Below are 13338 nucleotides of genomic sequence, written 5' to 3' on the forward strand. Positions count from 1 at the left end.
TTTTTGGCTTTGGGTGTTGGTTCATAAATCACGGTTTTCCTCTTTCTTAAAGGGCCAGTACACTAAAATCACCTTCAGGACGCCTCTTTATCTTGGTGGGGCTCCCAGTACTTACTGGTTGGTCAGAGCCACAGGAACAGACCGAGGCTTTCAAGGCTGCGTGCAGTCGCTCACGGTGAACGGGGAGAGAGTGGACATGCGGCCCTGGCCCCTGGGGCGAGCCCTCAGTGGGGCCGATGTGGGTAAGTGGGTGCCAGGTGGGCAGGGGTGCTCCTTTGGGTGCCTTTTTGGTGTGGGCGGGTGTGGGGGGTGAGTTGCAGGCGGGTGTGGGGGGTGAGTTGTGGGGGGCTGTGTTTGCGTCATCTGGTGACCTGCCCTTGAAAATGACCATCTCTGATGTGTTTGGTTAAGAGAACTAACCAGCCCACCTGATGTTGAACCTGTGAGCACCTTTACTCGCGACCACTTTCTCTCCCTCATAAGATCATAACTTTCTGGTAGAAACACGGATGCTGAAGTCACATGCTGAGGCCTCATGGAGCCCTCCCTGGCCCTCGCTGCTGCAGACTGAGGCGGCCCTGAGTGAGGCCAGTTCATAAGCTTAGACGTGGCCGCTGAGCTCCTTCAGTGCTGAGCTTGGTTGACTCAATGTTCAACCAGCAGGAGGCAGCGCTTTAGGTAACTGGGCCACACAGCCTAGGACACTTCCAACATCCTCACTCTGTTCACATTGCGGGGATTGAATCACTCTCGCGGGAACAACAGAGAGAGGAATTAATGCCAAAACAACTCGGCCACCCCCGTCAGCGGTCAAACAGTTGCCCCCAAGTCTGTTGTGTCCACCATGTTTTAAAGTCTCTGTGGCTGTTCGGAAAGAACAGCGAGAACCCAGTGAAGAGGAAGCGTAGGTGCCACTCATGCTGAAGGCTGGCGTGCAGCGGTAGGAGGTGTGAAGCAGCAGGAGTGGGAGCCCCACTGTGTCTGTGCAGAGCCTGAGCCGTGGCGTGGCCAGCTCCGGGGCCTTGGGCTGGCTGACTGGACACGAAGCGGCTGTGTGATCCGTTCTGTGTCTAGGCGAGTGCAGCAGCGGGATCTGTGACGAGACCTCGTGCATCCACGGCGGCACCTGCACGGCCGTCAGAGCTGACAACTACATCTGCCTCTGTCCCCTGGGATTTAAAGGGCGACACTGCGAGGATGGTGAGAAAGAAGCAAGTTGGCGATTTCTATCTGCTTGTTAATTGATGGGGACGTAAATTTTCATCAGTGTACTTTGAGCAAAGCCCATATGTGTTTCTGGGATTAACATTGCTTTCCGGGATGGTTGGGAGAATCTTTTTTCTTTTCTTTAAGGTAGAGTGTCTTAAAGTGTCAGTGTCAAACCAAACTTCATTTTAAGATGTTCCCAGGTCAGGTTTTGGGGGTTCCTCTTGGCCCTCAAATAACTTTGAAGAGCTTATATTTGTGCGGCCTGTTTCAGGCTCAGTTCGAAGCATTGTCAGCTCGCTGCTTAGATTATCTGAGGGTTTCGGAGGGAAGGTTGGGAAGACACGCCCAGAAACATCAACCCCGCGATGGGACGAGAGTGATCTTGTGTCATTTTCTTTGCACTGCTCTGCTGAATTATCTTACCTCTCAATAACGTATATATTGATTATGTAAAAACATATAATCAATTACATACACACATATGTATACATACATGGAAACACATGCACACACAAATACACATATGTAATAATGGAAAATGTTTAAATATTTTGGAAAACCACACAGAATTAAATGTGTTTTAACTTTTCCACCAGCGATTCAGATTTGGACTTAAGATGCCATACTGGAGAAAGTTTTTGTAACACTGTATAATGTAAAATCTCATGTCACCACCTGACTGGCATGGTTCAGTGGTTGAGCATCAGCCTATGAACCAGAAGGTCACAGTTCAATTCCTAGTCAGGGCACATGCCCAGGTTGTGGGCTCGATCCCTGGTGTGGGATATGCAGGAGGCAGCCGATCAATGATTCTCTCTCATCATTGATGTTTCTATCTCTCTCTCCCTCTCCCTTCTCTGAAATAAATGAAAAAATATTTTTTAAACAACCTCATGCCACCTAGAAGAGGGCATAGGAGTTGAGATAAGTGAGGCTGTTACATGCCATCTCGTATCTCTGTAGCCTAACGTAATAGAGGCCGATCCTTGCTCACAGTTCACATGGCTGCAGAGCTTGGAGGTGCTGGCAGTGGTGGGCTGGCCTCTGCTGCACGCAGTCATTCAGGGACACAGTCCTCTGATCCTGCGTCCAGCCAGCAGGGGGGGAGAGGGAACACAGGGAGGATGGAGGCAAGTTCTAGGGGCCCCACCTGCATAGGTGTCGTGCTCCCAGCCTCATGCCACTGGCCAGAGTTCAATGAGCCCACCCACCTCACCACGGGGTAGTGCCCAGGGGAAAAGAACACGGCTAGTTCTGCCATGGAGCGGTTTCTGACCACATGCTTGTCTCTTCAGCTTTCACCCTGACCGTTCCTCAGTTCAGAGAGTCCCTGAGGTCCTACGCTGCCACGCCCTGGCCCCTGGAGCCCCGGCGGTACCTGTCCTTCATGGAGTTTGAGATCACCTTCCGGCCGGACTCGGGCGACGGCGTCCTCCTGTACAGCCACGACACGGGCAGCAGAGACTTCCTGTCCATCAACCTGGCGGGGGGCCACGTGGAGTTCCGCTTTGACTGTGGCTCCGGGACTGCTGTGCTCAGGTAAGGGCTGAGAGCTTTAGGGGCTCCCTTCCCCGAAAAGCCAGACTGCAGCCACGCTGGGAAAAGGTGCATGTCATTCCCTGTCTCCCCTGCAGTTTTCCTTCCCGAAACCTCTCCTGACTAATACGGATCGCAGGCTTCCTGTCCATCGTGCTGGCCTGCTGCAAGGCTCCCTTTTCTTACATGGCTGCCCAAGAGGTGCCGATTCTCTGCTTGAAGCTAAGGAAAACGGGCTTGCTTCAGGGGGGAGGGGGAGAGTGACAGCCTTCCTCTCCACGTGGGGTCACACCGTGCCCTCAGCAGAGATGGGATGGGTTGTAATGAATCAGCACGTTGCCCCGAGCGTCACTTGGTGGGCGCTTAGCAAATAAACGATGACCAGTAAAATAGTACTAACAGAGCCCTGGCCGGTGTGGCTCAGGTGGTTGAGCTTCATCCCATGCACCAAAAGGTTGCCAGTTCGGTTCCCAGTCAGGGCACATATCCAGGTTGCGGGCTCAATTCCCTGGTAGGGGGTGTGCAGGAGGCATCCAATTGATGATGTGCTCTCACATCGATGTTTCTCTCTCTTCCTCCCTCTTTCTCCCGCCCTTCCTCTCACTCTAAAAATCAATTAAAATGGATTTTTTAAAACTATTAACAGAAATTTAATGAACAGAAATGTCCTTGGTGGCTTCACTTTGCATTTTGACTTTCCTCGTTGCCGTTCCTTCAGTGGTGACTTGCACTTTAGCGAGTCTTTCACTGCTCCCCGTGCTCTGACACGAGTCCCCAGCAGGTGCAAAGGCCCCCCTCTGACCAGTGTGCTCGAGGAGGCTCAATAGCACGCCCGGCGGTAAATCGATGCCTCGAGTGCTGGCTGGCGTCTGCGGAATTGGTTCTGAGTTGTCAGAACTTTACCTCAGCTACCTGGTCTGTGGTGTGAATTTACTCAGATCGATGGTTCAGTGCCGTGTCCGTATCTCTGTGAGTCCCGGGCGGTGCAGACATTTTTCTTGTTTGTGTGTGTCTCGCTCTTAACTGTGTTCCTCCCCTGGCAGCTTTTCTTTCCTACCCAGAGGCCGTGCATCTCGTTCCCACGTGTGTCCACCTCTTCTCTGCTGGGGCTCACGGGACGCCTGCCTCCGAGCGGCCCCGCAGCAGGGAATCAGTGAGCTTGCTGTTGTTTTGAAGGTGATTGCAGGTCATAGTCGATCCACTCATCTTGCTGGGCTGTCATTTTTACAGAAAGAGCATGTGGGTGAGATGTTACAGCCGTGCGTAGCCCTGAGCTGCTGGTCATAGTTCATGGCTGATGGGAAATCACTACATCGGATTTCCACAATTCTTCGAAAGGCCAGTTTGTCTCTGCCCTTATGGCTGAACCCCTGCCCATCCGTGACTCCTCCCACCGTGGGGGGCGGACAGACGTGCTTGTACCCCTGGTTCTGCAAACACACCCGGTGTCTCAGGACAACTCTGGGGGGTATTTAATTGATTCAGTTTACACGTGATTAGTATGCAACCAGTCTAAGTGTTCGCTAAGAACTATTTGTCAAGTTGAGAAAGGAAGACGTCTTGCACACCACCTTGTACTTTAAAGTGGCTCTATCCTGGATAAGGAATGACTGGCAGGAGCCAGGGTGGGTTGTGGCTCATCAGCGCCCCTCCTGGACAGACTGCTCCCTGCACCTCAGCAATGCAGCTAAGCTGTGGCCGGGGTCACAGATTCATGGGACCTCAGAAGACCAGCTTTGCACTTCCTAATTCTGTGCCTACTTTTGACAAGAGTAGTTCTTAATTAAAAAATAATAATTTCGCCTGATCAGCATGGCTCAGTGATTGAGCATCAACCTATGACCCAGGAGGTCACAGTTCCATTCCTGGTCAGAGCACATACTCAGGTTGCAGGCTCAAATCCCAGTAGGGGGCATGCAGGAGGCAGCTGATCAATGATGCTCGCTCATCATTAATGTCTCTCTCTCTCTCTCCTTTTCTCTCTGAAATCAATAAAAATATATTAAAATAATAATAATATAATAAGTTATTGTTTTCCTGCCTGTCAGGAAAGGTGCTTAGAAACAAAATCCTTGAGGCTCTGGGGTGATGAAGAGGAGGCTCCAGGGCAAACCGACCACTGCGATCACTGATGGGGTTTCAGACACCCCTTTGGGAGAGATTTATGTTACAAACCATTCCAAAGACGTCCTGCTCAGTTAAGCAAATTCTGTGAAAGCCTGACCTACAGGAGGTTGTGGAATGGGCCGCAGCGTTTTCACTTGAGGAAAAGGGCGCCGTGGTCCAATTCATTATGAGCTGGATTCAAAAATGGTGACAATTGTAAGGAGCCAGCGACGGCCGTGATGGATACAGCCGGGCTGAGCGAGCGGCGTATCTGCAGGAAACGACCTCTGCGGGGTGAGAGCAGGACCGAGGCGCCGCTCCTCTGTGTGGACACGGGCCAGCTGAAGTGCCGTGCCGCTGGGTGCTTTATTGCCTATTGATTTAGCCAAGGTGATTAAATCCTAATTGCGAAGGACAAATCACAAAAGCATTTGCCGGAGCGAAAAATCAAGTAAGGGGTGACGACCTTTCAGTAACGGGGCGCATTGGTATTCCTGATGGCTTCCCGGCGATCGCCCGGGACCCCAGAGTAGCTGGAGCTGCAGCGGAGGCCAGGGACCACGCCGCTAGACATACAGATGCGTGGGGACGCTCCTCGTACGCCGCCCTGTAAAAAGCAATGTGCAGGACTCTGACCAGCTTCATTTAAACTTCAAGTGCTTCCACCTGGAATTTAAAACTGAATTTTTAAACTACTTTTAATCCTGTTCACAATCTCAGAGAACACGCAACCTGTCCTTGCCCCAGCGTTTTATTACGAAAACTCTAACATAGAAGTTGATAGGAGAGTACAGTGAACATCACACCCACCTCCTATGGTCCACAGTTAATGCTTTGTTATATTGGCTTTATCCCACATCTAGCCTGCCTGCCTTCCTTCCTTCCTTCCTTCCTCCTTTCTTTACTTTTTTCCATCCATCCATCCATCCATCCATCCATCCATCTTATTTTCTATGTATTTCAGCAGGTACTGCAAGACATCAGTACACCAAGGAATCTCTGTTTTACTCCATAGCCCATATAACTCTTCTTCTTCAAGGCTTCTGTGCCACAATGATCACATTTTACCCTCCTGCCACCCCTCATCTAGAAAACAAGGCTCCTCCTACCCCGCTTCAGGCCCGCCGTAAGGAATAAATAAGATAATGAATGCAACGTTCCCACCGATAAATGGGGCGAACACTGCTGTGTCCACTAAGTAGGAAGGATCGTTTTCTTTTTGCCGAGCAGTGTGAGGTGCTGAGGTTGGCATCCATGTCATCGGGGCCGGATCGATGAACAGCATTCATAACCCGGAGGATGCTAACCCACGCCCAGTCTCCCTCCCTCCACAGGAGTGAAGACCCCCTCGCCCTCGGCCGCTGGCACGAGCTGCGTGTATCTCGCACAGCGAAGAACGGTATCTTGCAGGTGGATAAGCAGAAGGTGGTGGAGGGCATGGCGGAGGTAAGGACTCACCTGTGCTCCTGACGGTGTGTGGGGGCTGTTTCCTTTCTGTCCTGGAGACAAAGTGGCGAAGCACATGGACGCCAGGGCCAGGCTGCCTGGGCTACACCCGAGCCCCCGACCTGGCAAGTTACTTAACTTTTCTCTTCTTCAGCTGTGAGCGTGGACAGTAGCAGTAGATGCCTCACAGGGCAGCTCACGGATTCAGTGAGCAAATACAAGTGCAGCACCTGAAGCATTGCCGGCCGCCCCCTTTGTTCCTGTGGGCGTGTATACAGTAGGCTCTGAAACCAGACTTCAGGGTTCAAAATCTGGCTCCCCTTACTTACCAATAATGTGAACTGAGACTCTGAGTTTGTGTTTTCTCATCTATATAATGGGGGGTAATAATAGTCCTACCTCATGGAGTTGTGCAAATTAGAATATTGATATATGTCACACACAACAGTCCCTGGCATAGGGTCAGCACTGTTTAGCTTTACTTATTAGTAGTATTTATATTGTACTTTCATGGCCTGAATTTCTACTCAAGTTTACAACTTGATTTCATTTCCAAGGATATATCCGAAGGAAAATGACATTTTTGAGAAGAGATAGGAGAGATTTGCTTTAAGCTATAGCCTACTAGGATTCTGCACACCCCAAAAAATGTACAGATGCCTAAAACAATATTTGACTTTATTTTGTGCATTGCAAGATTTAAAGAGGGAAATGGTGAATGTGGGTGTTCTGGTGAGAAAATGGACCGGCAGGAAAAAAAAAAAGGAAGGAAAGGAGACTTTGGGTGGGGACAGAGGTGTTTGGTGGAGGAGGAGAGAAGAAAAGACACACGTGTCTGGGAACCACCTTGGGGACAGCAGGGGAAGAGGGGTGTCCCGAACCTCCTTGGGAATTAGAAGAATCCCAAACAGCCTGAAGGTTAGCAACAGAGACAATTCAGTCTGTGATCTGATGAAGGCAGAGCTGTGGTGCCTGAATATAACAATAGCCGGCCATGCTGAGTGAGGGGTGTGTGTCCAGCTCAGTGCCAGGAGGGGCGAGACTGTGCCCAGCCAGTCACACACAGCCCCGGGTACCAGCAGCTCATCACAGGGTCCACTTCCCACTCTCGCTCCATGTCCATCCATGGCCAGCGGCAGCTTCCATCTGAGACCCAGATTGGAGGCACCGGGGGTAGGGATGAGGCAGGGCGAGCCACTCCCAGGCTCCGAAGGCTCATGCCCAGCAGTGGTCTATGTCTCTCTTGCTCCCGTTTCACTGAGATCGCAGGCTGTGTGCCCCACGTGAGACGGACAGGGTGGAGGCCGTCAACCTGTGTGTGTGTGGGGGGGGGGGCGGGCAGGGTCCTGCTGGCTGAGCATCCACCCCTTTGCTGTGACGCATCCGCATCCGTGAGGTAGACACTGCGGTTCCCCTTTTGTAGATGGTGAACCTGAATCTCAGAGAGGCTATGAAATTTACAAACATCCAAAGAGGTGGTGAGGGGCCACGCAAAGCACTGTGAGCGTCAGACCAACATGAGGAGATTGTCCTGATGGGTCTCCAGGGGACCCGAGGGCGCATGTGCTAGTCTTGACCATCTTTTCTCAACGTTACACCGTGTTTTGTGTTTCACCTGTTGGCAGGGCGGCTTCACGCAGATTAATTGCAACACGGACATCTTTATTGGCGGAGTCCCCAGTTACGACGCGGTGAAGAACAAGTCAGGCATCCTCAGGCCCTTCAGCGGGAGCATCCAGAAGGTACGGACGGGCTCGCTTGCTCCTGGTTGTTGTGTGACCTTGACTCCAGACAGTGGGAGTAAGAACTGTGACCAATGCTCAACCCGCTGCACCCAGGGACATTTTGAGAGAGTTTGACACGTTTAAGATTTCATTTGTGAGTGTTCACAGCAAGCTTTCCAACCCCACGTCTTATAAAGTCTCAGTCCGCTCCTGGGTCTGTGCCCAGCAGACATAGCCCGAACCGAACTCGAGGAAGATGCGTTTTTCCAGCAAATCCACAAACATATCCTGGGACTGGCCCCAGGTCACTTCCAAAGCTTCCAGGAAAGGGAAGGAGGTGAATGGGTCTAATAGCAACTCTTGGCTCCACGCTTCTCTGTAGCTTACCGGGCAGATTGCTGAAGGCAAGAACCAACTCTTGTTGCCCCTCCCCACCCCCCACTTTAGCAATGGTTCATCAGTCACGTAACCCAGTTCATCAGTCACGTAACCCAGTTCTCAAGAGCGTAGAGTCTTTCCATAGAAGGTGCAGGAGGAAACCGCTCAGCTAGTGACAGACATGGGGCACGGACCCCACTCATCTTCATCTCTTCCTCCTTCCCCGGGGGCTGCCCTGCCATGACTCTCGGGTAGGAGAAGAGGGAGTTCTGTCTGCAGCAGACATGCAGGGCGACTCACCTGCCAGGTCTCCAGGCCCCCAAACCCTGGGGGACAGGGACCTGAAGGGAAGCATGCTGGGTTCCTGGGTGTTAGCGTCATCCAGGTTTTCTTCGGCCACCAGGGGTGGGGGTGGGCCATTGACCCTTTCAAACCTGAGGTTGGGAGGCCCAGGGAAGGAAGGTCCTACCAGGATTTGCTCCTGGGAGCTGGGAAGGGCCCCTGGGCTCAGCCTTTCTGGGTGTCCCGTGTGGGGTCCAGGCACTATTTGCTGACTCCTATGTGTTTCCCTTTGTTGCAAACTGTGGTGACAGTGACACCTCAATTCAGACCATTATTCCCCCTCTTACCCCCTGACTGGGTTTGGCCTTGTTTAATCTTGTGTTTGGAATTCTCACTTGGGAAGCAAGCTGAGGCGCTAAGAGGGTTCTCCCTCTTCCCACTCTCGCAGGCCCCCTCCCAGGCACAGCACACACAGCCCTTTCCTGTCCACTCCGGGGAAGGCCCCCTCCCCTCCCAGGTCCTGGCCAAAGCCTTGGCTGTGCCGTATCCTGCGGCGACGGGTGCGGTGACGGTGCGGTGACAGGTGCGGTGACGGTGCGGTGACGGTGCGGTGACGGTGCGGTGACAGGTGCGGTGACGGTGCGGTGACGGTGCGGTGACAGGTGCGGCGACGGGTGCGGTGACGGTGCGGTGACGGTGCGGTGACGGTGCGGTGACGGTGCGGTGACAGGTGCGGTGAATGGCTAGTCTCAGCTACAGTGACAGTTTCACAGCCCTTCACTCACGGCATGAAAAGGGGGAAGTTATGGAGAGATTCTAGCTGCTCTCCAGAAGCTTCTGAGATTCAGGACCGAGGGAAGTTTGCTCCCAGCTCAGGACCAGGCCAGCCTGTGGAAATGGGGGTTAGTGGCCGGAAATGCCATTGCTAACTGCTTGGACCCCCTGCAGGGCGGGGTGTCCTGGGGCACTTTCTCTCCCTGAGTTCTGCAAAGCCTCCCCCACATGGAACACCAACAGCTCAGGTAGATACACAGTCTTAGTCAAGGGCTGGCAACAATGGGTGTATGTATTTGGGGTGGGAGCCCAGTAAGCTATTCCTAGAATTCCTCTTTCTCCAGAGCCCCCTGCAGGGAACAGGGGGTGGGGCCCGGAGCGCTCTGGCCCCAGTGAGCATGCCCAGCATGTGGTGGAAATGTGAGCTGAGTTCCTCTCTTTTTCTTTAATGATGAGGAAGGGGTTGTAGAGGGAAAGGGAATTCAAGAGTGTCCGGGAAGGAGGCCAGCAAGAGCTGGGGGGCCCTGGCTGGTTGGTTCAGTTGGTTGGAGCGTCGTCCTGTACACCAAAAGGTCGCAGGTTCGATTCCTGAACAGGGCACATACCTAGAATACGGTTTTGATCCCTGGTCAGGTGCATACAGGAGGCAACCAATTGATGTTTCCCTCTCACATCCTCACTTCGATGTTCTTTTCTCTTTCTCTCTCTCCCTTCATCTCTTTCTAAAAATCAATAGCACATCTCCTTGGGTAAAGATTTAAAAAAAAGAGAGAGTGGGTGGGACCATGGGGAGGGCCCCACTGCTAGAGCCTGAGGCAGTACCCCAGGACATTAGTCAGGCAACAGAGCAGTCCAGCGAGAAGCCGCTCCTCCACCCCCGCCTGAGCCTTCACTCCGTGTCGGTTCTTTGTTCTGGATTCTTCCCTGTCTCAGCCTCAGCTGCATCTCAGGACCTCCAGGAAGCCTGGACAGGTTACTGATGACTGGTCGCACCCTCAGAGATTCTCACTCAGATATCTGGGTGGACCTGGGTGTTAATTATTTCCTAAAAGTCCCCGGCGATTCTGAGAGGCAGCCGGGTGGGGACCCCGCTTCGTAGGGACTGGGCCTTGTCTTTGAGCTCCGAGCCACCAGGCCTTCCAGACCCCAGCACAGCCCCCACGCGCCCCGGCCATCACGTCGGTTCCCGCGTCACGTCACTGAGGACTACGACTGCCGCTACTGGCCCTTGTCCTCTGCCCGAAGCTCTCGCTGCGCGTGGTCTGGGTCAGTGGCCGAGGGACCCTTCACACACCGCCCAGTGTTTCCCGGGCCCCTGACTGTCTACGCTTCCTCTCCCAGATCACCCTGAACGACCGCGCCATCCACGTGAGGCACGACTTCACCCGCGGCGTGAACGTGGACAACGCCGCCCACCCGTGCGTGGCGGGCCCCTGTGCCCACGGGGGCAGCTGCCGGCCGCGGGAGGAGGGCTACGAGTGTGACTGCCCCCTGGGCTTCGAGGGCCTGCACTGCCAGCAAGGTACGCGGGCTGGGGCCGGGCTGGGGCCGGGCCGGGGAGGGAGGGGACTGTTGGTGACAGCAGGCCGGCCAGCCCGGTTATTTTCATCAGCGATTTCAGTGACATAGTCGATGGCTAATCACATGTAAAGTGTTATGCTTATTTAACAATGAAAATGCTGAGGTCCTCCTGTAACAGGAGGTAAACAGCTTCCCACCCGACTGCCCTGGCCCCTTCCCTGAGAATCCCCTCGTGGCCCAGCATCCAAAAGTTTAGCCCATAACATAGGGGGGCTTCCAGGACTCCCCCCCCCCCCCGCTGCATCTGAGGCACCCCCAGAGCCCATCCTGATAGGCTGGTAAATGGTTTGCCTAAACATTTATGAACGTTATAGTAAAGAAATCTTACCAAATACAGAAAAATACGAATTGTACTTGGAAAGTATTAACAGCCTTCCGTGGAGTGCTATGTTCCCTGCCACCTAAGTCTCCCCTGTGCCTCAGTTTCCTCATTGTGAAGTGAGAATAAAAATAGCAATAGTATCTAATGCAGGGGGTGTGCGGGGTCAATGAGACGATGCATATTCCATGGAAGAATGCCGGGTGGGCACTCAACCAGCACCAGCCATTATTGCTATTGGTGAGAAAAATAAAAACCCATTTGAGTGCTCGGCTTTTTTTTTTTATGTATGGAAATGCCACTAGGGCTATCCTTTTTTTAAAAAATATATTTTTATTTATTTCAGAGAGGAAAGGAGTGGGAGAGAGAGATAGAAACATCAATAATGAGAGAGAGTCACTGATCGGCTGCCTCCCGCACGCCCCCCACTGGGGATTGAGCCCGCAATCCAGGCATGTGCCCCTGACCGGAATCGAACCCGGGACCCTTCAGTCCGCAGGCCGATGCTCTATCCACTGAGCCACACCAGCCAGGGCTAGTGCTTGGCTTCTAACCTGCCCTGTCTGAGAGCTGGAGCAGGGCGCAGTATTGGGTGGAGGGAGGTGGGACCGTGGCGTCAGAGGCGACCTGCCCTCTTACGGGCATCACCTTGGGCCATGGGGAGCTTCTTGTTCAGGGGTCAGGATGGCCTCACTGTTTAGGAACTAATTTTTAAAAAGGTGGATAGGCCCAGAGGACATCAGGCACCGCCCAAGTGAAGGCGTGTGCTGTCTTCCTTGTGTGTTTCTGGTTCCTGGTTTTCATCGGACTGAGTGCCTAGAGGGAAACTGAAAGTTAGGGCAGATGGTTCGGGGCATGGGAGGTTAGAGTTGTTTTTCAGGAGTCTTGGAAAGTATGAAAGATGCCAAGTGGCCGATGGAAGATTCAGTAGTATTATACTTAAATGAATTTTGAAACGTGCACAGCAAATCGTATGAAATATGTGCATTAACATAGCTCAGTCTATAATAACCCCCAACAGAAAAGTCCTAGACCCATTTGTGAACGAGCCTGAGGAGAATCCCGATAAGGGAATCCCTGGTTAGCTAACAGCATGTACTTGGCCAGATTCAGTTCCAGAGAGGCCCGTTCACTCAGAAAACTGGGTGTGGCTTTCACGGGTCAGTGTTTGAATCTCGGGGCCTCCCCTCGGGCACAGGCAGGGCAAGCTGGCTCCTGCCTTAAACACCAACGCGTGAAGGCCAGGCTTCCGTGAGCAGTCAGCAGCTTCGGGAATTCGAGGAAGGACAGGGTAATGTGTGATCTTGCTAACCCTCACTTCCTGCTACAGAACATCAACCATGAAGGTATGAAAAGCTCAGGTGTAACTGTGGGTTCAGGTTCAATGAGAAACACATTTTACCAGAATGAAGAGGCAGATCTCCGCTGAGGGTCCGGGCTACCTGGTGAGGTCCCAGGAGTGGACAGTGGCAGGGGGCCTGGGGGGCATTTAGGCCTCTTTCTGAAGCTCACTGGGCTGGAGCCATCAGCTGCCCCCCTTTTTACATCGTTACCTCCTTGTGCCTTGAGAAAAAGATGGCCCTCGGGCACCGTGGCAGCTGCTGCCAGTGCTGGTGGCGGGGTGGGGAGTTCACACAGGGGAGGCCCGGCCTGCAAACACCTTCCTCTCCCGTTATGTGGCTTCCGAGGATTAATGGGGCTCTGGGTGCAGCCTAGTGCTGCTCAGAACACGTCTCCCAGGCCCCAGCGGGCAAACAGCGGCACACAGATGGCTGTCATCCTGGGGAAAAGCGTCTAGTCCAGTGATGGCGAACCTATGACACGCGTGTCAGAGGTGACAGGCAAACTCATTTTTTGGTTGATTTTTCTTTGTTAAATGGCATTTAAATATATAAAATAAATATCAAAAATATAAGTCCTTGTTTTACTATGGTTGCAAATATCAAAAAATTTCTATATGTGACACGGCACCAGAGTTAAGTT

At 52.8% G+C, this 13338-nt stretch overlaps 1 protein-coding gene across 1 annotated transcript in view; it reads left to right on the plus strand.

Annotated features, from left to right (window-relative positions):
• Positions 1–13338, plus strand: part of LOC102432310 (pikachurin) — a 114776-nt gene that overhangs the window by 94704 nt on the left and 6734 nt on the right. Inside the window, exons 13-18 of the mRNA XM_023755050.1 lie at positions 53–242; positions 1075–1200; positions 2505–2748; positions 6186–6297; positions 7923–8039; positions 10797–10977. Coding sequence (XP_023610818.1) covers positions 53–242; positions 1075–1200; positions 2505–2748; positions 6186–6297; positions 7923–8039; positions 10797–10977 — 970 coding nt within the window. The remainder of the gene's footprint in view (positions 1–52; positions 243–1074; positions 1201–2504; positions 2749–6185; positions 6298–7922; positions 8040–10796; positions 10978–13338) is intronic.

The sequence above is a fragment of the Myotis lucifugus genome, unplaced genomic scaffold (assembly GCF_000147115.1).
Source record: "Myotis lucifugus unplaced genomic scaffold, Myoluc2.0 scaffold_68, whole genome shotgun sequence".
NCBI classification, from domain to species: domain Eukaryota; kingdom Metazoa; phylum Chordata; class Mammalia; order Chiroptera; family Vespertilionidae; genus Myotis; species Myotis lucifugus.